Here is a 27,355-nt window from a genome sequence, read left to right as displayed (position 1 = left end):
GGGGCCCTCAGCCCTTCCTCGGATGGGTGAGTGGCAGCACTGAAGCTGCATTTGATCCTGCAAACCCTGCATAGCCCAGTCCTTCAGTTTTGAGGATTTCAACCCTGCCAGCAGAGCCTGGCCCCGGGGAGCCGCCGTCCGCGCTGCCGTTTTCCAGGTTAGCGCCTGTCCTCCCCTGACCTCGGGAAGGGGATGTTTCCCAGCAGCGGGAATACAACCACAAGCCTTAAAAATAACCTGGTTCGCTTTCAGTATTCCTTACAAAATAGGCCACGTTCCTTCTATTTAATCCCTGAGCACAAGACAAGAATCATTGGGAAGGAAAACACAGCGATGCTTCCAAGGCAGCCCTGAGTGGATGGAGGTGGATGCAGCCCCCATCCCTCACTGGGGGTATGTAAGTAGTGAAGATAATAAAAATGTGTGTTTGAATGAGACGGGGAGGTGCAGAGCTGTGATGTGGAGTCCATGGCAGCTGTCCCAACCTTTGGGGAGCAGCATGGCCCTGGCAATCTCCCAGCCACGGCGTGGGCAGCACGGTCACCCTGACCCCATTTCACAGAGGGGAGAGGGTGTAATTTGCCTCTGAGCAGAAGGAAACCTCATTTTTCCCTCTAGAGGAGGCAGGGGGAGGGTTTTGGAGGTGGGGAGCAGACATCTGTTAGCCTCCCCCTTGGGTGAAACAGGCTCAGAGGTGCCAGGTTTTCACGGTGCCCTGTCCTGTGGGCCCTGGGGACACGGGGTGCCTGCCTGCACCCTGATGGCTTTGGCTGCCCATCAGATGTGCCAGCACCAGCTGAAGCAGGGCAGGTGTGATTTACTGCTCACTGAAGGTTTGGCACCATAAACCCAGCCAGGAAAACTGCTGGCATGATCCAGGCAAACATCCCAGCTCTGCCTCAGCCTTGGAGCGGGAGCACACAGGGTCCTTGTTCAGGGAGGGAGCGTGCAGTGGATTTTATCTAGGGTAAGAGGGGTGCAGGTGGTCCCCCGTGGTCCCTGGGGGCTCATGCCAGCCTCCCATCAGACGTGTGTGAGCAGCATGTGCCCTGTGATGAGATTCCCAGCTGGAGCAGCGCAGGGTGTTATTGTTGGGTCCCATCCTGAGCTCAGCGCTCAGTTTTTCCTCTGCCCTCCCTCAGACAGTTTCTATTTAAGTTTCTAGGACTCCGGGCTGGGGAATATTTGAGCAAGAGCCCAGAATATGGTCCATTACCTCCAAATGTCGCTCAGCAGCTTAAAACAGGCCTGGCAAGGGAGACAGCTTAGGAAAACAGCGATGCACCTCGGAAAAGGCACTTTATTCTCTTTACTTCTGCCATACTGGAGTGTACAGTGGAAAACCGTGCTGGCTCCGCTTCTCTGCTCTCCTCTCTGGTTTCACACTGCCCAGGTGAGCTCCAGCCATCCCTCCCTGCCAAGGACATCCTACCTGTTGTGCAACCCCCCCCAGGACTCGGTGCAATTGGCTTCATGCAGCGCACGGCAAGCAGAGAAAGAGAGAGGCGGGTATTTTTCCAAGTGGGTGGGGACTCCTAAATTCCCCCGGCATTGGCCACAGAATATTTTCCGAGCCTCTGCTCCAGTGTCTCAGCCTGCCTAGCCCTGGCGAATCCGGGCAGCTTCATCCCCAGCCTGACTCAGCACAAGCTGCTCCTCATCCTCCCTCTCTTACCAAGAGCTGTGAAAAGCACCCGCGGCGACTGTGCTGCCTTCAGAGGAGCCACCTCTGGACCAGCCTGGGTGGCTCTGTGGTGACCAGTGTCATCAGGTGCCCCCCAGCGCTGTGCCCCCCGTCAGGTGGCCCAAACGAGCACCCAAAGTCAGCGATTCCCAGCGATGCTCAGGAATTTTGCCTGTCCCCAATTGCTTATGCAGTGTCCCCCTCCCCTGCCCAAAGGAGATGTGGGGCTACAAGGTGGGCTGGAGCAGCAGCCCCTGTATCCCCAGGGCCCTCCCGCATCTGTGGGATGCCAGCTCCCAGGGAGGAGGAGGAGAGCCGGGAGGAGGTGGCTGGTGGTGCTGCTGGACGCCCGGGCGGTCTCGTGCCGCCGCACCCGAGCCCTTCACACCCAGTACTGGTTGTTTTTCAGCGCGGGGTTGGAAGTCCGGCAGTACTGGAGGAGCTCGGGGTCTGGAGGTGCCCCTGAGGGCGGGGGACCCGTGCCCTTGCCCTCCAGGGTGGTGACAGTCGTTAAGGGGATGTTTTGGCTGGGGTCTGTCCTCCGGAAGGTCTCGTGGTCTGGCACGGCCCCGTTCTTGGCCTTGGAGGAGGGAGTGCCCTGGACGTGGTGCTTCCCAGTCTTGTTGCGCTTGTGCAGGTAGAAGAGCAGGGGCAAGATGAGGGCCAGCAGGAGGAGAATGAGGCAGATGGGGATGATGATGCTGAACATGTTGGCCTCAATGAAGCTGAGGAAGGTGCCCCCCGCCCCGGGGCTGGGGCTAGCGGTGGCACTGGGGGCCAGCCAGGGCGTAGGGGGCACGCCCAGCTCGCTGGCATTGGGGCTGCTCCGCGCCGTGCCGCGGGGCACTGGGGGTGAGGGTGCCAGCGGGACCGTGAGCAGGGTGACACCATAGGATTTTGAAGCATTGTAGGGCTCGATGTCGTACTCCAGGGCCGCCAGCGCCGGTGGCACGCCGGCAGCCACCAGCTCGAAGGAAAAGCTGTCCCTCTGCAGGGGTTGTTGGGTCTCCCCAGCATCCAGCACCTCCAGCCCCACCAGCCCTTGCTCCAGCTCACTCTGGCTGAAGGTTTCGATTGGGGAGCTGGGTTGTCCCGGATCCCTGGATACCCTCACAAGACGGCCGGCACGGGGTGCCCTGCGGACCTTGAAGACTGGGACGCTCTTGGTGTGGTTGGCCAGCTCGCTGGCATCGAGGACACTGGTGTCCAGCAGGGCTGTGGTGCCTCGGGGCCACAGGCTGCCCACTCGGGTCTTCACCGCGGCACGGACGGTCACGTTCACCACGCCGGTCCTGTTTCCTGCCCGCGAAATGGCAACGAACTGGAAGTCATCCTCGGGCGACCTGAGGTCACTGAAGGTGAACGTCACCTCCCTGCGATCCAGCTGCTTCTGTGAGAAGCCCCGCGATGGCTTTTGGTTGACTTGCACCTGTCCAAACCTGGGCTCCCTGGTGATCCTGTACAGGACGTTACCTGCCCCTCGGGGTGCGGCGCCCAGCAGGTGACGGTGGGACACGGGGGCCCTGTTCAGGTCTTGGGGCACCTCCAGCAGTGCAGTGGTGCTCAGGGCAGGCAGCACCTCGATCTCCAGTGAGGTCTGGACGGGTGGGTGGTGGCCACTGGAGAGCCTCAGGGCTAAGGAGCCTGGGGCACGGCTCCCAGTGGCAACGAACACCACGCGGCCGGCGTTGACATCCGCTTGGGTGAAGCGGCTGATGGGCTCCCGTGGGTTGTGCGCGCTGGCCACGTGGCCAGCGAGGGGTCTCTGGAGGACGCTGTACACCATCTCCTGTGGGGACACCAGTGCGTCTGCCACATCCAGGTACTCCTGTGACAAGGTGACCACGGAGCCTGGTGGGACCTGCAGCACCTCTTGCCGCTTCAGCACCCGCGGTGACTTGGTGGGGCTGGTCACTGTCACGTTGAACGCCTCGGAGATGACCACCCCATCCTGTGGAGGGCGGACAGACTGCTGTTCCCGGGGCTGGAGCCAAGCCTTGAAACTGAAATGGTCTTTGGAGGTGCTGTCCCCATTATGGGCGTACACCAAACGCCTCGCTGCCAGGTCTGACTGCAGGAAAAAGGGCTGTGACTGCTCCAGAGGCACACCGGCCACCAAGAGCTGTCCATGAGCCGGTGGCATCGTCACCAGGAAGACAACATCGTATCCAGCCCTCTCAGGGACCAGGATCTGGCTCAGGAGGTTGGAGGCGTCCAACATCGAGGTGTCAATCTCAGCCTGCTGAGCCCTTGTGAGCTGCAGACCTGGAAAGAAAGGGGATGAGAATCAGCTAATGAAAGCTGTTGAGAGTTTGATGCAATGACGGAAGAAGGAATTGCATGCAGTTTTAGATGTCTGATGTAACGTATCGGCCATGGAAAACAACACAGCGGTGTCTCCTTCAGACAAACAAGCCCTCCGGAAGAGCTGGTTTGTCCCACGCTTCTCCATCCTACCCTTACCTGCGTTTTTCCAAAGCTGAGTCAAGCGCTGGGGACAATTTCCCTCGAAGGAGATCAGAACGAGGAGGATGAATGAATCTGAGATGGTCGTGGGAGTGACCACACGGAAGCGGATGGCATCTTGGGCCAGCCAGAAGGGCTTCTCTGGCATCTCGTGCTGGTAGAAAATCAGTTTGCTGTCCACCTGAAAATTAAAAAAAAAACCCCTTCATCAGCTCCTATCTTGACTCTGGGATGGAGCAACCAAGCTCTAATTGGGTACAAAATGGCACAGCCATTTCACTAGCCATGGCACAGCAGTGACCATAGAGAGCTCACGGTGTTTCTTTACCAGAATGTGAAATTGTGGCTGCCCCATCCCTGGAAGCATCCAAGGCCAGGTTGGACAGGGCTTGGAGCAACCTGGGCTAGTGGAAAGTGTCCCTGTCCATGGTGGGAGAACAAGGTGACCTTCTATCGCCCTTCCAACCCAAACCATTCTGTGACTCTAGGACGTTTCTCCCAGTAATTAGGGGAACTGAGGCTCAGAGGAAGGGTTGAGCTTGTTCAGCATCTTCCAGGGGTGAGCATAGCACAGAGGAGCTTCCAGGGAGGGTCTCTGAGTGATGGAATAAAATAAGACCCTTGCTGGGCCCTGCAAAATTTGGCTCCATGGGAGAAGGGTTTTTTCAGAGCAGGGGTGAAAAAATCATGCTTGGCTCTTCCCTTCAGCAGCAGCCAGGCTGGCTGGCTCTGCAGCAGGGAGATGGCCTAGGAAAAGGGATTACAGCTCCCTCAGCCTCCCCCAGTGCTAAATCCAAGGCTGGGACAGCAGCTCTTAATCCCTCTCAGCAGCTGTTGGCAGAGCTGGGAAAGTCACGGCACGGCTGGAGCCTCGCATTGCCCCCTGCCTGGGATCAGGTGCCTGCGGGGGCAGTGGGCTCAGGCTGGGACCCCCATGCTGTGGGGTGATGAAGAGCTGTGTTTGGGGTTCTCAGCGGCTGGAGGAATTGAAATCTCACCTGGGCTTGGGTGAAGTTCCTGATTTCCTCCCCCCGTGAGGTGGTCAGCCTGCCCAGGCGTGGGGCTTGCTCGATGCTGTAGTACAGAGTGGTGGAGCTGGTGGGGCTGTTGCTCATTGCCTGCAGGTTCTGGCTGGTGATGGGCTGCAGGGCACCTGGAAACACATCCAGTATGGATTTCAAACTGGCCACCCAGCTGGAACCTCTGCCAGGAGCATCTCAGCAGTGCTTGGGCGAGGGGAGGAGGTCCAAGGAGGCCCCACCTGAACTGGGAGAATGGGGAAGGTGCTGGAACCCACCTGGGCAGACAGTGAGGCTCTGCTTCCTGGCCAGGCTGATGACGGGCTCTCTCTGTGCCCTGATGAGGAAGAAGTGCCCAGGAGATAGGTTCTCACCATCCCACAGATCGAAGGCGAAGCCGCCATCCAGGGGTCCTGTGGAGAGCACGGACCTGGGCATTTGTGGGGGCCAGAGGAGATGCAGCTTCCCATTAACAGCCGGGGTTTTGGACCAGGGATGGGCTGTGCATCCCCCGTGGTGGCACAGTGTCCCCATCACCCCGGGGTGGTGCAGGGGTCCCGGGACACCTCAGTCCTGCCTTACCTTGGTGCACGAAGAGGATGAGGCCGTTGTCTATCTGGGCCTGGGTGAACCTCTGGACCTCAGCGCCGGGCGCTGACCTCAGCACGACCTTCCCGTTGGCCGGGGGCTGGATGGAATAGGTCACCTCTTCCGCCGGGGAGTCCTCATCCTCGGCACGCAGGATGTGGGGGCTGAGAACTGCCGTGGCACCCTCCCGCAGCTGGGGGACAGGGAGAGGCTGTCACCCCCTGCCATACCCCTGCACTTCTCCCCCTTTTTCCCCGTCCCAGCTCAGACCGCTCTGCCGGGTGCCAGAGCGCATCCCGGCCCAACAAGGGCGCCTTGTCTGCATCCTGGGCGACTCCGGCCTCCTCCCAGCCCTGCGTCAGCGCTGCCGTGTTTGCCAGCACGTGCCGCACAGCTGGGTCTGTGCCTCTGCACGGCTGTGCTGCAGGGCAAAGGCGCCTCAGTTTCCCCGGCTCCTGGAAGAGGAAGAGGGCCCTGGGGCAGGGGCTGTGCCTTTGAGCCCTTGCTTTGGAGGGAAGGGGTTTCAGTGGGGTGCACAAGCTGCTGCTGGGTACACGGTGGCCACAAGCAGCCCTGTCTCTCCCTGGCTGCGTGTTTCTCCTCGCTCCTGCTCGTCCCAGTTCCCGTCCTTCTGCCCCCTCACAAGGCTGCGGCAAGGCCCGCTGTCCCAGCAAACCCTCCAGGAATGACAAATATGTGGCCGAGTTCAGAGACACTGGGGAACTTCCCAGGACCACTTCCTCCCATCCAGTGGTGCCGACCCTCCCGTGGGAACGCTGCCACCCCAAAAGCCCTGGCATCTCCCATCTCCAGCTGGAGGCAACAATTTTCCCCGCTCATGACCCTGTGCCACATCTCCATCTGGGCAGACCACAGGGATGAATCTTGTGCTGCCAAACAGGTTCTGCCCACGCAGCCCAGAGCTGCCCTTTGCCCTCAGGATGCCTGGAAATCACGGGCTGCACGGATGGAGCCGTGCCACGGCTCACGTGGGGTGGAGGAGTGGGATGTGCAGCATCCCACAGCATCATGAGGCTGGGATCTCGGAAATCTGCATCTTGGGGATCTGCAAGACAACACCCAGGCAGGCGCTGGAGGAGGTGCTCTGCTGGATGAGCTCTTTCCTGCTGTTTTCAGCTGGCCTAACCCAAAACATTGCTTGAGTGGGTGTGGGTGCCGACAGAGAAATGAAATCCCTCAGCAGTCCCCATGGGATGGCAGAGGCAGGCTGGAAAACACAGCTTTGGAGAGGCGGGGTGGGGGAAGTGCTGCTGGACACGCAGCCGGGACAGGAGCTCCGCTCTGCACGCACGGAGTTTTTTGGGCCGCTTCCTCTGCCCAGCACCCACAGCAGTCGCAATTGCAATCACACCGGGGGCTTGGAGCCAAGGAAAACTCCCTGTGGGCAAAGCAGTGAGGGCTGGCAGCCCCAGGGCATCGCTGTCCACTGGGAAGGGACAGCCAGAGTGCCTGGAGTAGTTTTGCTCCGAGCCCAGAGCCCGCGCCGCGGGAGCTGACCCATTTCTCCATGCTCTTCGTCCTCCCTGAATTATTAAAGCCTTCCGCCTGGCTCCTGCGCTCCTCGCTCAGCTTATTGTGTTTGCTCAGGCTCCGTGTCGCCTCTGCTCTCGGGGGGAGCAGCGGAGCAGCGCCGGGAGCGTGGCCGTGCGCTCCACGGCGGCGGTGGGAGCCTCTCTCTTGGTGGCATCCAGCCATCCCTCCTTCAGATCCGGCCCCAAAACTGCTGCTCCTTCCCGAGGGGCTCCACTTGGGGGTCTAGACCCAGCCTGTCGTCTCCCAGCCCTCCGAGGGCTCGGCATCCCTGGAAACCTTTGTGCAATCCCTCTCCCGGGCCCGGCCTGACCTTTAAACACTGAAGTCATCCCTCAGCAGAGCACAAACACGGCAGGGCCGGGCCTCTCCCGTCATTCCCGTTGGGGGAAGGAAGCTTTTCCCAGCTCCAGAGCTCCTCTGGGCAGCTCTGCTAACTCTTTCCAGGGTGCAAAGGGATTCCTTTGCTGCCTCAGAGTTTATTTTTAGGAGGCTTTTCTGTCTGTTCTCCCTTTTTCTTAGCGTGATGCCTGGGGGGCAGGGAAGGCCGTGCTTACACTGGATGTCTGGAGTGGGGAAAAGGGGCTGGCACAGGCCCAGCAGCTGAGGGGTCAACTTCTCCCTGAATTTTGGCCCAGCTGAGGCAGGTCTACAAAAGGGATTTGGTGGGAAGTTCCCTGGGCTGGAAGGGGGGAGACTCTGGCAGGTACAGAGCTGGGAGTACCTCCCAAACTTTGCTGGTATCCCTAAAAATGGATGTCTCTGGGGCTAGGCAGGGCAGCCCCTTCCCCATGGGCATCTTCCCCAGAGTCCAGGCTCCCAGAACCCTTCCCAAGGCAAGATCCTCATGGAGTAGATTGCTTTCCAGCTGCCACCCTGGGAAATCCCGGGATAGCGAAAGTAGGTGCAGGGGTGTGGGGAAGGGGATGATTTTCCTTCCGTGTTTTCCACTAAATTCCTTGCAGGAATTTTGCATTAGCGCTCCGAAAGAGACAGGGAGGTGCTGGAAGCAAAAGGTGGGAGTTCAGCAACAAGTGAGACCTCTTCCCTCCTGCCGTTTTCCGGGACGGACGTAAAGAGAGCTGTGAAAGCCGCCCGGACGATTGAACAATTCCAGCCTGTGTCGGTGAAACGTGAGGCGAGCTGCTCTCGCAGCCGCCGGGGATCGCCCCGCGGCCGTGGCCGCGCTGGGGCCGCGGGGCGATGCTCCCACCTCGCGGCCGATCCCCGCATCGGCTGGGGGCGAGGACAGCTCGCTCCCCGCCTCCTCCCGAGCCTCGCCCCGCCGGGAAAGCGCTCCTCCCTTCCCCATTCCCCGCGGCTCGCCTCTGGGCGGCAGCCGGGCTCCGCCGAGCCCCAGCTCCCCGGGGCGGGTTGCCGGGAGCGTGGCGGGGTCCCCGGGCTGGGCTGGCCGCCCCTCCCGTGCCACCCGTACCTGCAAACCGGCGTTGACCTTCAGCCGCGGCCCCTTGGAGCTGCGGGGCAGGATGGTGATGAAGAGAGTGCGGGGATGGCTCTGCCGGGACACCTCGGAGGCGTTGGCCAGGACGGTGAAACTGTCAGTGAGGGATCGGGGTCCGTCCTGCCTGTACTGGATCTGCTGGTTCTCCACCTGCGGGCAGGGAGCAGGGGATCCTCCATGGAGCACAAAGGCCACCGGTCCCTCTGGGGTTCAGGGGAGCCTGAACCATCCCGGGAGGATGATGGCAACCCACCACTAGCTCGGGGGCAGCCCTGGGGGTTCTTCCGTGGGAAGCAGACCTGGAGCCCAGCATGGGAGCTCTGCCTGCATCCCCACCCTGCATCCCCACGGCTGCAGAGCAAACCCGTCGCCCCAAACGCCTCCATCCCATTTGAAGACTCCTGCGGCCCTCCCCAACCTCCCAGTGTGGCTGGGGGCTGCAGACCGCCCCTGGGCTCTCCCCAGACCCTCGGTGGGAGGGTGGGCGCCCGCGGGTGCCGTACCTCGCTCCAGGTGAAGCTGTGCAGCCCGCCCTGCTCGGGCCGCTGGCTGCTCAGGAGGGTGCCAAACCGGGGGGGCTCGAGCACGCTGAACTCCATGCCGAGAGCTGGGTAGTAGGCGTTGGGAACGCGGAGGATGCTCGAGGAGATGGTGGCAGAGCCACCTCCTGGCACCGTGATGTTGTGGACGTCCAGGGGGACGGTGATGGGGAGCACAAGCAGGCTGACCACCACCCCCTCCAGAGGGTCTGTGCTGCGGGCTGTAATGTCCACGACAAACCGGTCACGCTCCTCGTTGGGCTTGGAGTGCAGGTAGAGGACTCTGCCGCTGTTGATGTCCTCCTGGGTGAAGGACTGGATGGGGTCCAGGCTGGGCTGCTCGTTCACGTCCTGGCTGTGCTGAAGCATCGCCAGGAAGCCGGCGGCTGGGGGGCTGCTCACCAGGTAGACTATGTCTTGGGAGGATATCTCTTCATGGGTCACCTGGGAGTATGGGGGAGATGAGGCACGAGTGGGAGGGCTGGTAGCTGAGGCTGGGCTGTGCCACCGCCTGCCTGCTGCGCAATCAATCCCTCAAAGATTTGCTGTGGGATGAACTGCAAGAACCACCTTACTGAGGCCATGCCTGAAGCCCTCTCTGCCCCCGGGCAAAGCCTGACAAGAACACGAGGCCTTGGCTCTGAGCAGGTGGGAGGAAAATGGTGTCCCATGGGTGGCCATCCTGGTTTGGTGGCCAGGGAAGTCATGCAGGCATGGGGAATGATTAGAGAAGGGCATACTCACCAGTAAGTCATCCTCCTTGATCCCAGCCGCTTCCCCCTGGAAAACATAGATCTCCTTGTGGTTGACTATGCTCAGGGGGCTGGGATGGGTATCCAAGAACACGCTGATGGCCAGTGTGTCCTCCACTGCCACCTCATTTGCTTCTACAGTGAATTGGAGCTCATCCCGAGTGTTCCTGCTCCCGTTGTGGTGGTAGGAGATCTCTCCTGCCAGCAGGTCCCTCAGGGAGAAGGCCATGACTGGCTGCTCCCCTCTCAGCACGGTCCCCCACCTTGGGGGGGTGGTTATCAGGAACCGTATCTCTTCATCTGACCTGATGTCCATGTTGGTCTCCAGGCTGAGGACAGAGGAGTCAATGCTCCCTTGGGTGCCCTGGTGGATGACCAGACCGGTGTTGTTGACTATTTTGATGTAGGGGTCTGATGCCTGCACTTCCAGGAGGGCTGTGGTTTGGTGGAGGCCATCCGAGACCTGTAGCTGGATCCAGCCCCGGTCAGCCCCAGAATGGACAAAGAGGATCTTCTTCTTCCTCAGGTCATCCTGTGTGAATCGATAGAGCTGGTGGCTTCTGTCGTCGACAGACACGATGCTGCCAAACAAGATGTCCTTCCTGGTGAGCACCAGCTGCGCGTCGGAGAAGCCGGAGTCCTTGTCGGTGAAGGCAATGTCGTCAGTGGTCAGCAGGTGCTGCCCCTTGCGCACCACGTTGAAGACTCTATTCACTGCCCGGACAGGGCTGTGGTCATTCACGGGCTGGATGGAGACCCTGAAAACGCCTCTCACCTCCTCGGCCTCCGACTCGGCGCTGCCCTCACCCTGCCTGATGGCTACGAAGGGGATGTCATCCTCCAGCGTCTCGGAGTCATCGTGCTGGTACAGCAGCCGGCGCTGGAGGATGTCGTCATTGGTGAACTCCGTGATCTCCTCCCGGGAGGCCCAGCCGTGGGACGCAGCCCAGGCCAGCCTCCCATGTGCTGGCCCCTCGATCACCTCATAGGCGTAGTCCATGCTGTTCATGCTCTGCACAAACAAGTGATCCTTGGAGATGACGGCTTGCCCGCCTTCCGGCACGGTCAGGAGCACGTTGGTCAAAGTTGGTGCATCAGGGTCCCCACCAATGCTGATCCTGTAGGTATAGACGGGCGAGTGCTGCTCACCAGCGTGGACACGGAACTGGAAGAAGTCCTCGGCTTGCTGGGAGTTCCTGATGGTCACGCTGTAGCTCAGGTGGTTTCCCTGCAGGTCCTCCTCAGTAAATCCAAAGCCTTCAGTCAGCCTGTTGCCAAGCAGCTCCAGGTTTCCCTTTTTGGGAGCCTGGATGATCATGTAGTGGAAGGGAACTGTGGCAGAGTTTGGATCTTCCAGCATTGCCTCCAGCTCCTTGCTGGTGATATTTCTGTGCCGCTTATTCTTCATCTGGAGGGGAGCCATGGTCCTCATCTTAATGGTGGCTCTTTTAATCCTTATGAGGAAGGTGTTGTTTGGCAAGAGCTTTTGCCCCACCTGGACTTTGAACCTCACCTCCTCCACGCTGTCTTCCAGCCGGTGCTCTGGGTCTGTGCTAAAATACTGGATGCGCCCTTGCTCCAGGTCTTGTTGGTGGAAGGACTCGACTTTTTTCCATTCCATTCCCATGCTCCCTTGCTTCTGGACCTCACCGTACTTCAGAGGCTCCGTGAGGACATACAGGATGGAGACCCGTTGCTCCACAGCGTTCGTCTCCACTGACAGGTTGGCCGTGGTGATGCGTGCGGCCCCTCCTTGGGAGAGGGAGAGGCCGGTGTTATTGAGCAGGCGGATGTCAGGATCAATGGCGAGGATCCTCAGGGTGGCAATGGGGCTCGGGACGGTGCCGTCACTCACCTGCAAGGTGAGCTGTAAGTTTGTCCCGCCCTGGTGCACGTAGACTACGTTGCCAGCTTCCAGGTCCCTGCAGGAGAACTCTTCAATGGGCACTCCAGGGTGGAAGTCTAACTCCACATAACCCTCCTCCATCTGCTGACCATGCAGCTGGAATTCGAGGTCATCGCACGATGAGTCATCGTCCAGGACCTGCAGGATGTCGGTGGTCAGGTGTTTCCGTGTGTGCTTCAGGATTGTCATGTGGTTCCCACGGGGAAAGATCACCTGTGGGGCATCGTTGACAGGGTTGATCATGATGGGCAGCAGGTACACCTGCCCCTGCCGCAGGCACTCCGGGACCCCTTGCTGGGTGGTCACTGTCACCTCCAGCATCAGCTGGTCCATGGGCCCCTCGGAGCCATCGTGGATGTACCTGACTTTCCGATTCACAATGTCTAACAAGGTGAACTTCCTTCTGCTCCTGGACCCTGGAATGTCCAGCTCCAGCTGGCCGTGCCTGGGGTCATTGGTGATGCTGAAGAGGATTTGGGACTGACGGATGTTGGCCAGGTTCAAGTCTACCGTTGGCTGGGCGTGTTTCCACTCCAGGTAGGCCATGCCCCCTTCGGAGACGATGAGGGGGCTGACGTGCAGCAGCCTGCTGATGTTGGCAAAGGCGGGAGGGAAGCTGCTGTCAGGCCGGCACGCTTCCACCACCAGGCCTGGTGCTCCCGAAAAGCCGTTTGGAGGTGGGGAGGTGGATGCCTCATCCTGCTCGTACACCTCCTCGTAGTCCCAGTAGTGGTCCTGCTTCCCACAGCCTGCCGTGATGTCCTTCGTGATCACGGCGTCCTGCAGGCTCCTCCTCTGCAGGTTTATCCGGAGGTCCTCCAAGCAGCCAACAAATGAGTGGTTGGTCATGGTCCACAATGAGACGAAAGACAGATGGTGCTCCCTCAGCCTTTGCAAAGCTTTTCCATCCATACCTCCGATGAAGAGGTTTCCCTGAAGGTCCAGGTAGTTGTTGATGCCCCGGTTGGACGTGGATGAAGCGTAGTAATCTATCAGAATCTCAAACTTGTGGATGTCGGTGTGGACTTTGACGTAGTGCTGCTGCTCGTCGCTGATGAAGACGTTGTTGTGCAGGACGATGACGCCGTTGCCCTTCTCCACAAACCCTCGCAGGCGCCCGTTGGAGATCTCCAGGTAGAAGAAGTCGTTCTCCAGCCCCGCGTGGTAGATGAGGGGTGCCTGGGTGATGCTCGTCGTTATCACAAACTCAATGGTCGCTTCCTGCCTCGCGTCCCACGTGGGAAAAGCAACGTAGGAGTGCGGCCCCGGGAACCCGAATGGGTCCTCAGGCTCTGCAGAGAACTGCGTGCTGCACCCTTCCTGGACGCGGTGGAAGGTCTTGGAGCTGCCGTCTGCAGGCAGGTGGGAGAGGACGTCCAGGCCGTTGAACGTCACCACGTGAAGACAACCCCTGAAGGGAGGGCTGGCCTCGGCGAGGTAGGGCAGGTCCAGGCTGCCTGTCCCGCCGGCGTAGAGGCCATACTGGATGTCCAGCTCCCTGGCTGGCCCTGCGATGTCTGCGGAGCTGTTGAAGAGGCCGTCGATGGTCAGTGTCATCCTGCCATCTTCCACCAGCAGCTCCACATCGTGCACTGCCAGGTTATTGAGCTGCAGCCCTGCTGGGGACTGCAAGGTCACCTCCTCCAAGCCCAACTGCAGCCTGGCCTGCAGAGAAATACACAAAATCCTCAGCTCTGGTGAGACCTCTCCACCTTCCAGTGACACCTGCTGAAGCACGGACCCACACCCAGGTGCTCGCAAGGGTTTTGGTCCCTCGGTTCAGTCCTCCACCTCTGGATGTGCTCCTCCATCATCCTCCCCATGGGCCTGCCCCCTTTGTCCCACCCTCTGAATTTCCCTCCTTTTTCACTCTTTCTCAGCAAACTCCACTCTCAGGGCTGGCTCCTCCATCTCCCAGTCCCACCTCTGGGCTTCTCCTCTCCCCTCACGGAGCAGCCCTGCCAGATGCTGGCTCCTCCTTCCCTGCTCCAGCTTGCCCACCGCCCTCCATCCCTGCAACCTGGGCTGCTTCCAGCCCTTTCCCTGGGAACTGGCAGGGGAAATAGCAGGCTTTGCTCCTCGTGGGCAGCAGCCTGGAGCCTGCCTAAGTAGAGGGTTAGCTGGTGGGACACGTGGCCTGCATTAGGGACACCTCTGGCCAGTGGCTCGCTTGCTCTTCTGCTTTGGTTTAATGTGGTTGGTAGCCCAGACCAGGCTGCAGGAGGGGCAGGATGCGTGCCTCCGATGCTCCCTGCTCTTTTCTTTCATGGTGGATGCCAACACCGTAACCACAACAGGGAATTTTATCCCTCTGTCTTGATTGCTTCCCATGTTCCAGCTGGGACAGGGGAGATCTCTACTTTCCCTGGATCCCCTTGTCCCACCAGCTCACGCCTGAGGCTGTTGTGCACTGTGTCTGAGCACGCAACACACACGGGGTGCCAGTGTGTCCCCGTGACCGCCCCCAGCATCACCCAGGCAGTGGGTGAGTAGCTTCCCCACAGGGAGCCTGCTTCTCTGTCTTTAACCAAATCTTCCAAGACCGTGTCCGCTCTCCTCTGGTACTCTCGGCGTTCCCTGTCAGGGGTCCTGGCACCTGGGCTGCCCCTTCATCCCCTCCCTGGATGAAGCCATGACACAGAGCCCCCTGTCAGAGCCCGGGGAGCGGATCGGGGTGCCGGGGTGCTGACCTGCAGGCGTCCGGCTTGCAGCTGGAGCAGGAGGTGGTCGGGCTGGCCGGCAGCCAGGAAGAGCAGCCCGTTCCCCTGGCTGGTGAACAGCTGCAGGTGGAGCCGCACCGTGCGCGAGGCGTCTGCCAGCGGCATCTCCACGAAGCTGTCCCCAAAGAACGAGGCTGGGGAGAGAAGGGAGAAAGGTCAGGCAGGGAAGGACACCTCCTGCCAGCCCCGTCCGGGTGGGTGCTGTGATTATGGAGCCTCCCATGCCCATCCACCAGCCCTTCCCTTGTCTGCCGTCTGACAGGTTCCTGGAGTCCAGCAGCCTAAAAAGACCCTTGGGAGAGTCTGTTTTTCTGGTTTTCCTAAAGAAATCCAAGGAGGGTTTGGGTTGGAAGGAAACTAAGGAAACTAAAGCTCATCTAGTCCAAGTCCCCTGCAATGGTCAGGGACATTTGCCACTATCCCAGGTTGCTCCAAGACCTCTCCAACCTGGCCTTGAACACCACCAGGGGTGGGGCAGCCAGAGCTTCCCTGGGCAACCTGTGCCAGGGCCTCGGCACCTTCTGATTAAAGAAACTGTGTTTCTCCTCAGCACCGGAGGGATAAACATGAGTGCCAGTGATCCATATGTGGATGCGGGAGCGTACGGAAACCTCGTCTCAAAGTGGGCGCCTGGAGACACAGCTGGAACACGTTCAACACCCAGTATACATCAGCCCTGGAGGACTCAGCTCAATGGCATGTGGTCATGAAATGACAGACTGTGTCACAGGGCAGAGGCAGGAGAGTGCAGGATTAAGAGTACAGGGAGCGGCGAGGCTTAATTTTAGAGCGCTTTTAGTTTTTAGCTGACTCAATGCGTGCATGTGCATCTCACACATGTTAAATGTGTGGCTGGGGCGTGTAGCCACCCATCCTGCTTGGCTCCAGCTCAGCCTGTGGCAAAAACTCTGTGCTTAAACGTAAACACTCCAGCCCTGTCAGCTGGAAATGTTTTGGGAGGATATGTCAGGGACGGGGGGCAAATGCACATTTTCTGTCCATATGTAGTCACGGGCTCTGCTGGAGTTTATTTGTGTGAAGTTTTCCTGCTGTGCTTTACTAGAGCACTTATCAGATCCACCCAGTTGCAGAGCTACCCTTAGGTTTGGGGTCCCAGATCTGTCTTGCTGTGGCGCCATGGGCAAACAGGAACAGGAATTTGGCTTCCAGGGTCCCAACCCCTGATCTCTTTTGGAGGAGGCAGGGGTGGATGTTGGATGCTGGGGCGAAACCAATCCTCTGCACAGCTAGGTCTGGATATAAACACCCACATCTGCTCTTATAAGTGCTGTCCTGGTTGCATTTTCCTCTTGCCCAAATTTCTGCGGGATGACCAGGGTGGGAATGGGCAATGCTTGGCTTTGCTCACAGGGTGGTGCAGCAAGTGAAAACCCAGCCCTGCAACACGGCCACAGTCACCGAGGCATTTGGAAGGGGACCATCTGTAGGGGTGATGGCAAAAGTTGGCGTGGCAGGGACAGAGGTGGAGCTGTTTGAGCTTTTCACATTTTCTTCGGAGCTGAGCCCTGCAGTGCCCTGCATGGGGGAAGCTCTTCCGAGCCCTTTGGGAATGGGGGAACCTCCTTGTCCACGACACCACAAAAAATCATTTCCTGCCACTGGCAGCAGAAGAAAGTGCCTTAGTTTTCCCCTGTGGTCTGGGAGGATGCCGTGGGTGTCTCAAGGGCCATCACCCCACCTGTTCTGGCCAGGGAGGAAATGGCACCATGGAAATATCTGGCCTTTGCTGTAACACCGAGCCCTTTGCCCAGACCAGGGCAAGGTTGTCAGGGTGCCCGCTCACTCCCTGGCCCTCGTGCCTGCTGCTGGCATGGGGCACTTTGGCTTCCTTGTCCTCTTCAGCCCAGCCAGTGACTCAGAGGAGCTGTGCTGTTCTCTGTCCTTCCCTGACCTGCTCCCTCCTTCCCATGGTCCCAGCAAAACCAGCCTTGCCCAGCGGCCAAGAGTGGTGGGTGCTGGGGCTCTCAGCACTGCCTTGTGAGCAGGAGTGATGTGGCACAGTGAAAAAGGGAATTTTCCTGTCCCTCCCTGTGTGCACATGTGGTCCCCAGAGACATCCATGTACGTTATGTGCTGGCTCCCGTCGAGGTTCCCCGTGCATGCTCCATGCTCCAGCTCCCACTGGGATTTTGCTACATTTTAGTGGCTTCCACTAATTCAGAAAATGTTTTTCAGATGGGTACTGAGCTCTCACGGGGAGGGAAACCAGAGCTCCCATGCTCGCCCAGGGGCTGGGCAGTGTCTGTGGGTGCTGGGGATGAGGGTTTGGGGCTGCTCCAAGATCAGCTTGTTTTCCAGTGTGCCAGGGGGCACCAGCTCCTACAGCCAGCACATTTTGTCCTGCCTTCCCTCTCCCGAAGCTGACAGAAATGTTTTTCTTCTTCTCTCATAAAATACTACTAACAAAAAGCTCCCAGAGGTGCAGATGCCATGGGGAGTGGTGCTGTTGGGGAGGATCAAGGACCCTTGCCCAGATCGAGGAGGTGCTGGAATTTTTCTCCTGCAGCAGAGCCACGTGAGTTGCTGCTGTTTGTCTTCCCAAATTCCTGCTTTATTTCAGGGCCACTCTCATCCTCCCTCATCAGCCCAGCCAGGATGTGAAGCCACTCGACCTCTGACATTTCACTTTCACGAGCGACCTGCAGCTTCTCACCTCCATCTCCCCTCTTCCTTGCCCTCCACTTTGGAAAAGACGCAGAAAACGTGGATTCCTTTGTTTGTGTTTTTTTTTTTCCAAACACATTTTGGTCTGGAGGACCCTCCACTGGACAGGGTGCCCCATCCTGGTCCATCACTTGGAGCAAGTAGGGATTCCATGCACCCTTCCCCATCAGTGGCCGGCTCAGGTGAGCTCCTGCGATCATCCCATGAGGATGAGTCCCCGTTCCCCAAAAGCACCTATCTCAGGTGACCCTAAGGATGCCACGATCACACCACAGGCGTGTTGTGCCCCTCACCCCTGGATGCAGATGCCCGAGGTGGCCTCTCCTCTCCTGTCATGTCCTGGCCATGGGCTGGACACCCCGGATGTCTCACTCACCCCAGATAAAAACAATTGACATTCCCAGCTTGCTTCGTCCCACAGGAAATAACCATCCGTGCCTTGCCAAGCCGATTGAAAGGCGTTGACGAGGCGAGAGGAGCCTCCGTCACAGTTTCCGAGCAGCCAGCCAGCAGCCAGCAGATTATAGACTGCAGTGTCACTTGGGTTTGGGTTTTTTGTTTTTTGTTTTTGTTTTTTTTTTCATCGGAAAAAACAAGGAGATGAGCCAAAAGCTCTAAGGAGGGGTCTGGGAGCGAGGCCCCGGGTGTGCTGGGCTGCTCCTGGGGCCGGCAAACAAGCGAGGGCTCTGTGCGAGCCCGGTCCTGCCCCGGCAGCCGCCCCAGCCGCCGGCCACGCGCCGGCCCCGGGACGCTTTGGCCCTCTTCCCCTGCTCCTCCAGCTGAAAACACGGCTGCCTTGGCCTCTCCACTTGCTGGGTTCTGTTTGACATTCAGGGAATGTTCTGGCTGGGGGAGCAGAGCCTGGGGGGATCCCCATCGGCTCAGGGGGCTCTGGCCTGGGGGCTCTCCGAGCGCTTGGGGCTCAGCGAGGCTGTTTTGGGCTCTCCTTTGTGTTTTAACAGACATCTCAGCACAAAAACTTCTCCCACCTCCTTCCCAGCACGTAGGAGGTGGAAGGAGCCAACTCCAGGCCCAGGCAAGGGGAAGCGCTCGGAAAGCTCGGCTCAGAGAGAGCCGGCGCTGGACACGAAGGGTTTTGGGAGCAGGGAGATGTGGGAGGGCGTGTGGGAGGGCGTGTGAGCTGCTGGGTGGATGCTGCCCTGCCCCAAGGCTCCCACCCCGCGTGGGGCATCCCCAGCGCACAGCCGGCTGCAGTTCGGGCGGGCGGTGCATCGGCGTGCCGGTGTCCCACCGCTCTGGCCACAGGAGGACAGGCTGAGGCTGAGGAGGAGGAAGGAGCGGAGCGAAGCCTGCCTGGGGATGGGGGTGTGGGGCCGGGGAGGGGCTGGATGCTCAACAAGGCTCCATTCAGGCTGCGGTGGGGCAGGTGGGGGCCAGAGCCGGCGGCCGGCTGTGTTTGCAGGGAGTGGACTGGAATTCATTAAAGCAGCTCTTTAATGACCGGAGCGGGTGCCAGGAGAGCCCCGCGCAGACACACGAGCCCCCCTGAAAGGCTCCCAGTGTTTGCAGCCGCTTCCCACCCCGGCCACACCGGTTTTCCAACGGTGGAAAAACAGCCGGGGAGTGAAAGCTCCTTGTAGCCCGAACAGCCCCGGGCTTGTGCGGCCGCTGGTGCAGCCCAGCCCGGCGGCTGCCCTCCTTCCTGCCCGCCTGCCCCGTGCCAACAAGCGGCCCCTGTGCCTGCTGCCGTGCGTGCTGCTGCGCCTGGTGCTGCGCCTGGTGCTGCGCCTGGTGCTGTGCTTGGTGCTGTGCCTGGTGCTGCACTTGGTGCTGTGCCTGCTGCTGCGCTTGGTGCTGTGCCTGCTGCTGCGCCTGGTGCTGTGCCTGCTGCTGTGCTTGGTGCTGCGCCTGGTGCTGTGCCTGGTGCTGTGCCTGCTGCTGTGCCTGCTGCTGTGCTTGGTGCTGTGCTTGGTGCTGTGCCTGCTGCTGCGCCTGGTGCTGTGCCTGCTGCTGCGCCTGCTGCTGTGTGTGCTGCTGTGCGTGCTGCTGCGCCTGGTGCTGTGCCTGCTGCTGTGCTTGGTGCTGTGCCTGCTGCTGTGCTTGGTGCTGTGCCTGCTGCTGTGCCTGCTGCTGTGCCTGCTGCTGTGCCTGCTGCTGTGCTTGGTGCTGTGCCTGCTGCTGCGCCTGGTGCTGTGCCTGCTGCTGCGCCTGGCGCTGGGTGCTGCCGGGCCGTCCCGAGGGCAGCTCGCTGCATTCCTTCTCTGCAGCCTCAGGAGTGGTTTTGAGGCTCTCTGAGCTGTTTGGTGTTGTTTTTTTATTATTATTCATTTAAGTAAGCTAAGGTAGTGAGGCGGCCCGTTGGCAGCCCCACTGTGCTGCAGCACCCCCGGAGGGGGCTCGGGGGTGGCTGCCCAGCCCTGGGGACGCTGCTCAGCAGCTCCATCCCCTCCTGTTCCCCCCGAAGTGTGTGCATAAGGCTCCCTTGTCCCACGCCCAGCGCGGGGAGGATGGGCAGGCCCAGTGCCGTGGGTGGTCCTGGGGGCTCCCCTGTCCCCAGCCTGGCTCTGATGCCCAGTGGGACCTGTAGCCCCCTGGAGCAGGGGCTGGGCTGGGCCCCTGTCCCCGCACAGGGTGGAGGAGCCACGGGATGCAATGGGCTTTTGGAGAAAGGCTTCATTATGTTCCACATTCCCTTCGTTTTACGGTGTGGTTTTATTTATGGCCAGGGAAGGAAATGAGCAGCTTGCGAGGATGTTAAGGCAAACACGGTGGCCCTCGGCTCTGGCTGGGAGTGACAAATGGGGGGCTGCTGCCTTCAGACACGCCCTGGGGCCCGAGCTGAGCACCCTCTGCCTGGGTCTCCACAGCAAAGCAATCCCAGTGCAATGGAGATGAGCTGGGTTTAGCTGCAGCAAGGGCGCCCAAACCCAGTGGGGACCTTGGGATCACAGCACAGCCCCAGGAAAGCTTGGGGTTCTGTCTCGGGATTTATTGGATGGGGTGTCACGGGCACAGAGCCATCCCTGCTGCGATAGCTCCTGGCACACAGGAGGACTTTTTCTTTTATCCCCAGCCCCAGTGATTCCAGTGACTGCTGCTCCCACATCCTGAGCCAGGGCTGTGCGTGCTTTTCCAACCCCGGCAATGGGACTGAGTGCTCTGGTTCTCGCCTCCCACCCTCCATCTGGCCCTCCCTCACGGCGGGGCTCCCAGGGGCCGGCGCTTTCCAGGAGTGCTGGCCAGCAGAGATTGCTGGAAAGCAGCACCCACAAAACCACCAGAAAAGCCGTGGCCGGTCACCTTCCCAAGCCTGCCGACCACCAGAAGTGCCATCACCCTTGTTGTGGGCGCGGGAGGGAGGAGAGTCCTGGCCAGGGGTGCTTTGCTTCGCCCCCATCCCACCCCGGTGGCCTCTGGCTGCAGCACACCGCTTTGAACCCCTCCTCCTGTGTTTATTCATTCAGTTCCTCTCCCCCGTTCCCCAGCCAGCTGCTCTCCGCTCGCCTTCCCCAGCCTCCTGCCTGACAGCTTTGGGGAAAAACAGCCTTTTTTTTACAGCCCACGGACTCTGGGGTCAGGGAAAAACACGAAGACGTGCCCCTTGCTAATTCTGTGCTGTCTGGGAGGGAGCTGGTTGTACCCTCCCGTGTCCTGCCAGCGCCCAGCCCTCTGCCCCGTGCCCGCTCCTGCCTGCCTTCCCCATCCTTATGGAGCGGCGTTGGGAGCTGTGATAGCTGGAGGCCATGAAGCAGGGTCCAGGAGGCTTGGCTAGAGCTCCAGGGCTCCATCGCTTATCCAGCGTGGTTTTACGATGATTCAAGCACAGCCCTAAAGCTGATGGTATTTCCTGAGCTCTCCTGCTCGGCCAGATGCAGAGCCACGGAGGGGAGGGCAAGGAGCCGGGAGCCAGCCTGAAACCCCCCACAAAGGTCGCAGGGCTTTTGGGCAGAGCTCCCTGGGAGCGAGCGGCCCCAAAGCCCGGCAGGAGCAGGAGCGGGGATGAAGAGCTTTTAACGATGTGTGGCTCAATGGCTCCGGAGGGACTTACTGGATAAGCCCACGCTGGAAGCAGCCTTTGGAGTGTTTGCCCCGGGAAGGGAAGCGGGGGGAGAAAGTGGGAGGATTTGGGGAAGCGGGAGGCTCAATGGGGCTTTTGTGCCGTCCCCTGCAGCGTGACTCAGGCTCACTCAGGCTCCCGCTGCCAGGAGAAGTTGGCCTGGAAATATTGTATCAGCCCCAGAGGACGCGGTTTCCAAACCATCCGAAGTCGGGTTTTGTTCTATTTTTTCCTTTCTTTTTCTCTCTCCCAAGCCCTCTTCCCCCGTCTCGCAGGCTGGTAGGTTTTCCAGCTCCACCCTGCACATCCTGGCACCCGCTGCCTCGGTGTTCCCTACCCCGCTGCTTCCCACCCAGTGAAGGAAATCTCGCAGGGCTGCACGAGGGCACGTGGTGGCACAGGAGGGGACGATCCCAGCCAGCCCCGTGCTGGAGGAGCCAGGGGATCTCTGAGGAACGGGGCACTCGGGAGCACATCCCACCTGCAGACCCCTGAATCCCATCCCTGCCTGTCCAACAGAGCCAGCGCCTGCTCCCAAGCTCATCCCCAGACCCAGCGAGGGGAAGGAGCCGGCGGGGGTGGGATTGGAGGAGCCGGGCCAGGGGATGCTCACAGACATGCCTGGAACGGCTCGACGTTACCGGAGAGATCCTCGCCTGGTGTCAACAAACAGCCCGGAGAGGGGCCCGGCTCCAGCCGCCCGGGCTCTGATGTTTCCCAGCCTCGCTGGTGTCAAGTGGCTCCCGACGTGCCAGGACGGGGGAGTTATCAGCCAAAACGCTGGGGGAACAATGAGCACGGGCGGCGGTGTTGAGACCTTGCCAGAAGATACCTGCTTGCCTTAATTGCAGCATCCAGCACCCAGGGATGGCGAAATGTTTTAACGGAGATGTTAAAACGTGCAGTTGCGGCGTAAAATGCGTAAATTGGGGTGATTCTGCTTTAGTTGTGCTGGTAAGGCAGCGCCCACAGCACCCTGCACCCCACAGGGCACCAAGGAGCACAGCCAGGATGAGCTTTTGGCGATGCTGTGTGCTGTGAGGGGCAGAGGAAAGAGTCTCCACGGACAGAGATGGGGTTTGCAGTGTGGATGGGGGAAAGAGAGGATACTTTCCCTCCTTTCGAGCTGACATGCTCAACTGTCTGCAAAGAAAATTAGTAATTTCTTTTTTTTTTTTTTCTTTCTGGAGCTGAAAACTCTGCCCTCTCCTCTCCTCTCCTCTCCTCTCCTCTCCTCTCCTCTCCTCTCCTCTCCTCTCCTCTCCTCTCCTCTCCTCTCCTCTCCTCTCCTCTCCTCTCCTCTCCTCTCCTCTCCTCTCCCATCCTTCCAGAGTTCCCCCTCCCTGCCCTGTCTCCCCCTCCCCACTGCTGCCATCCCCTGACTTTTCCATCCATGAGAAACACCCTCCGGGGTGATGTTTATAGAGAAAATAAATGCCTGCTCTATTTGTAGCTCCGGGGGAGGCACGGCTGGCTGTGGGGGTGTGGAAGCGGGCGCTCACATCCCCTCCCAGGGCTGCAGGGCTTTCTCAGCCTCATCCACCTCGGGCCAAGACTTCCCTCTCTTCTCCCAAGCTCCCAGAGGAAATGACCCTGGTGGGCTCAGAAATTTCTGTGGGATGGGATGCTGAAAACCTTGAAGCGCTTCTGAAGCCCGGCCGGAGGCTGGGAAAGGGAATGGGAAATTCCTGCTGCCTGCCCCTCTTTCTGCCAGCCAGGCTCTGAGATGGTCGAGGACGGGGAGCACCCATTAACATGGCTGGGGATGGCACCACAAGCAGTCGGTGACTCCAAACCCTCCCTTCCCTCGCCTGCCTGCAGCAAAGAGGAACAACAACTTGCAGAAAGCCAAGATTTGGGCAAAAGTAGCAAGCAGGGATTCACAGGGCCGTCCCGAGCTGACTCACAGCTCGCGACGGCTCCTTCCCCAGCCAGTGAGTCACGGATGGGTGAATTTGCTTCTCCATCTCCTTGTCTGGGAGGCACGTGATGGGCCCGGCCACCCCCAAACCACGGTGTTTGCCCCATGACTTTCTCCACTCCCGGCAGTTTTTGGCACTCCCGCCCTTCTCCGGGCTGCTTGCCGTCTGTCCATCTGTCAGGCAGCCAAGAGCAGCCCCTGGGCACAGGGCAGCTCCCAGAGGTACTGCCCGGAGCCGTGCGCAATGGGCGACACACCCCGGGCAAGAAGGATGGAAAATGGGAATTTCTCACCCTCTTGGATCCACAGCTCAGGGCACAAACATCTCCCACCCCACCCTGATGGCAGTTGAGAGGCGCTGTTTGGTCTGTCCTGAGGATAAACCACAGGTAATGGGTGACAAATGAGGCAGCAAAGCGTTCTGCATCGTCCCTCTCCTGGGGCTGGGCAGAGCTGCAGCAGTCCCGCTCCTATGGGTTTTAGCCTGGCTTTGCAGAGTCCAGCGCTGCCCTGACTCAGCTCGGCTTTGAGAAGCAAAGGCTTTGCGAAGGGTTCTCTGACTTCACAGAACGTATTTGGAATATACTTTATAGAATACATTAATCTTCTATTAATACAACAGACTAAAAATTGTCCTCATGTAACAACACCTAACAGCATTCTGCTATACTGGTCAATACAACATAAAAACTCAACATAAAAACTCGACCTTCCTTTTCCTGGTCTATTCACCTCAGAACAGGTCTGAGGGGGGTGTTCCATCCCTGTGCAGCACGGCAGCGTCCGACCAAAGGCAGGGCACGAGGGACACAGCTCAGAGAAGGGCTGGTTTGGGAATGAGGGAGCTCTGAAGGACGCTTTCCTCTCTCTGTGTCTCCAGGGGCGTTGGAGTTAGGGTGTGGTGAAGGGGCTGGTGGCACACGAGGCTTGGGATGCCTGGGCCAGAGCTGGGAAGGGCACAGGAGTTTCTGGGAGTCTCCCAGCTGAAGGCTGGGGGTGATGCTCACCCTTGGGGAAGCTGGCTTCCCAAAAAGGAGACAAACCGAGCCCAGCACCTGGAAAGGGCCGCGGGAGCAGCCCCGGGGAGCCGAGGCTGGGCAGGGCCAACGCCTGTTGCGAACAGTCTGTGCTTTGAGCTTTATTTAGGCACGCAGACTCCAGCCTCCCAGGCCCTGTTCCTGTCCAGCCTTCAACCTGACGTGAGCTCCTCGGGGCGAGCTTAACCCTGTCCTGCAATCCTGCAGGAATGCGCTCGCTATAGATTTGCCCGCAGCCCTCTGTTGCTAAATATAAGAGTGAGACAAGAATATTCCTCCCCGATTCCCACGATACCAGTTTGTGTTCTCCCCCCTTTTCAGCATTTTTCCTGTTCTTTCCCATCAGCTGGAAACTTTTCCAGCTGCCTTGAGCTATGACCTTAAAACATGTGGCGCGATCATAAAAAAGAAAGTTTGAATAAATCAGTCAGATTTCCAAAAGTGGAGGAAAGGAAGAGCCGAGGTGGCTCCATGGAGCTGAGAAACCTGGAGAAAGCAGAAGGGATCCTGGATGGATGTCCCAGGGCAGACACCGCTCCCTATCCATGGACAAGCCAGGATCCCACTCTACTCCCCAGGACCCCGTCTCTGCTTCTGGGGTCCGCCTAAACTTTGGAAGGTGTCGTGGCTTTGGCAGCCACTTGCTGAAATCTTGGGGTGGACGCTGCTCCTGGGCAGTCTACACATCCAATTCTCTCCTCTCCCCTCATTCCAAACCTCCAGTAAGAGGGATTTGGGGGAAGGGGGAGCCCAGCCTGTGGGTGACCTTACTGGGAACCGGAGGGGAGCCAGGCTGTCGAAAAACAGTTTACTAAAGCTTCACACTCCGATGTCAAGAGGACAAGTTTTATGAGTGTTTTTTTCTTTTTGGTATAATCCTGTGTTTGATGAAGTGCACGATGACTCTTCCCATGCTGGGCTGGGCAGGAAGCCCCGGGTTCCTGAACCTGAGCTTGGAGGGAACACAAAACACAGGCTTCACCCCAAAACCCTCAGCCCCATGCTCAGCTCTCCCTGATGGAGACATGGGGATGTCCCGTGGTGGGCAGCCCATGGGAACAGCTGGAATGAGGGCTGCTGGTCTCGGCAGGGCTGTTCCCAACTGCAGAGGGCTTGTGGGAAGCTGCTGCCCAGACCCAGGGTCACAGCTGGAACATCTGTTCAGTGCAGAAACAGCCCCCAGTATTGGAAAACGGGTGTGAACCCCCTTTTCTTCCCCAGCCCTGCATGTTGACACCAGGGAGACGCCCAGAGCTGTGTTACAGCCATGGGGGGGACTCACCTGGGGGGACTCGGGGGGTGTTGGCAGGTGTCAGTGAAAGCCACGGGGTTTGGGGTTTTTTGGGGGTTTCTCCTGCCCATTCACCATGGAAGAGTTTGGGGTTGGCAGGGCAGCCCTCAGACCCACCCTGGACGAGGCGCAAGCAGCAGATCCATGTGGGGAAATCCCATCCCAGCATGGAAAGGTCAGGGCTGGGAGGAAGGAGACCACTCTGTTCATTAACAAAAGGGATTTTTTCCACTCAGCCTGCCAGGCACCCTCCTATTTTGGCGCATGACAAAAAATAGAAAGAACAAGGCCTAAGGTAATGAGAGGAGCACATCCCAGAGGCCACTTGCTCTCTGGGAGGGAGCAGGGACAACAAGAGACCAACAGCAGCCCTGCAGGTGCTGAGGGCCACGAGGCTGGGATCATCCTCCTCCCTGCACTAACTGGGATGCAGAGGGTGGCTGGGAAACAAAAGACTGGAGGTTTGGAGTAATTCCTTTGGAAACTGCTGGGAGCAAGCTCCTGCCTTGCTGCTGGTCAGAGTCCTGGTCCCTGGCGGGAAATTTGGGGAAGAGAAACTGCTCAGTGAAATGATGTATTATTTTGGGGGTGAGTTAGGGGCATAAAAGCGCTTTTTAAATTTCCTTCACTTTAAAGCTGCAGGTGCTGCTGGTGCAGTGCAGTGCCCAGTCAGGTCCCAGGAACAGCTTGGAGGGTCAGACCTGTCCCAGCGGGATGAGAACCTCGTCCAGACCTGCTGAGGCTCAGAGCACGGCAGCTCTGAGCATCACGGAGCAGGGGAGGGAGCAGGGCTGTGGGACAGGACGCTCAGGCTGGACACACATCCCTGACAAGAGCTGGCTGGGCAAACCCGGCTGCTTCACGGGGAAAACCGGGTATAAATCCCCCCCCTCCATCCCTCCAGGACCGCTGCGCCCAGTGCTGACCCTGCGGCACCACGGGGGACCCTCAGCCCCGGCCGGTGCCCCTTCACTCCAGGGTGGTCCCGCACCCCTCTGGGGCTGCGCTGCCGGGAGAGGCGAGCCGCTCAGCCCCCGCCTCAGCCCCGCAGCCAGCCCAGCGCAGGGCACGGCCGGAGCAGCCCCGGGAGGTGCCACACACCACCAGGCGCTGCCGCTCCCTCCTTCCTGCGATGGGCAGGGGCTCCCTCGGCAAGGCCAGGCACGGGCAGGGAGGGCTGGCAGCTCCCTCCTTCCTGCGATGGGCAGGGGCTCCCTCGGCAAGGCCAGGCACGGGCAGGGAGGGCTGGCAGCTCCCTCCGTCCTGCGATGGGCAGGGGCTCCCTCGGCAAGGCCAGGCACGGGCAGGGAGGGCTGGCAGCTCCCTCCTTCCTGCGATGGGCAGGGGCTCCCTCGGCAAGGCCAGGCACGGGCAGGGAGGGCTGGCAGCTCCCTCCCCGCCGCTCCGGGCTCGGCGGGACAGCGGCGGTGCCTTTCCCCCTCCGGCCGCCCCGATCCCCATCCCGGAGAGCAGCGCAGCCCAGCGAGGCACTCCCCACCCCGCCGGCCGCCCTGGGCGCCGCTCCCCTCGCAGCCCCGGCGCTCCTGCGCAGCTTGGCCGCAGGAGCCCGCACCCCCGGGTCACCCGTGCGCACCCCGCTCCCAGGAGGAGGATTATCCCGCACGATTATCCCGCAGGATTTCCCACTCCCGGCTCTGGGCTGGGCTGGGGACGGGACTCACCTCCGGCCGGGGGTCCCGCGGTGAGGGGCTGGGG

At 59.9% G+C, this 27,355-nt stretch overlaps 1 protein-coding gene across 1 annotated transcript; it reads right to left on the bottom strand.

Annotated features, from left to right (window-relative positions):
* Window positions 1–1,294: 1,294 nt before the first annotated feature.
* Window positions 1,295–27,355, bottom strand: CSPG4 (chondroitin sulfate proteoglycan 4; the record flags this gene model as incomplete). Its single annotated transcript, XM_040077483.1, has 10 exons — window positions 1,295–3,949; window positions 4,148–4,331; window positions 5,149–5,303; window positions 5,448–5,582; window positions 5,752–5,950; window positions 8,744–8,920; window positions 9,274–9,753; window positions 10,054–13,632; window positions 14,658–14,821; window positions 27,322–27,355. Coding segments are annotated over 10 exons (6,990 nt in total), but the record flags the coding sequence as incomplete, so codon positions are not given.

Source organism: Hirundo rustica, chromosome 13 (genome assembly GCF_015227805.2).
Source record: "Hirundo rustica isolate bHirRus1 chromosome 13, bHirRus1.pri.v3, whole genome shotgun sequence".
Classification (NCBI taxonomy): domain Eukaryota; kingdom Metazoa; phylum Chordata; class Aves; order Passeriformes; family Hirundinidae; genus Hirundo; species Hirundo rustica.
Note: the sequence above shows the minus strand (reverse complement) of the source record. Positions and strands in the feature narration are given on the sequence as shown.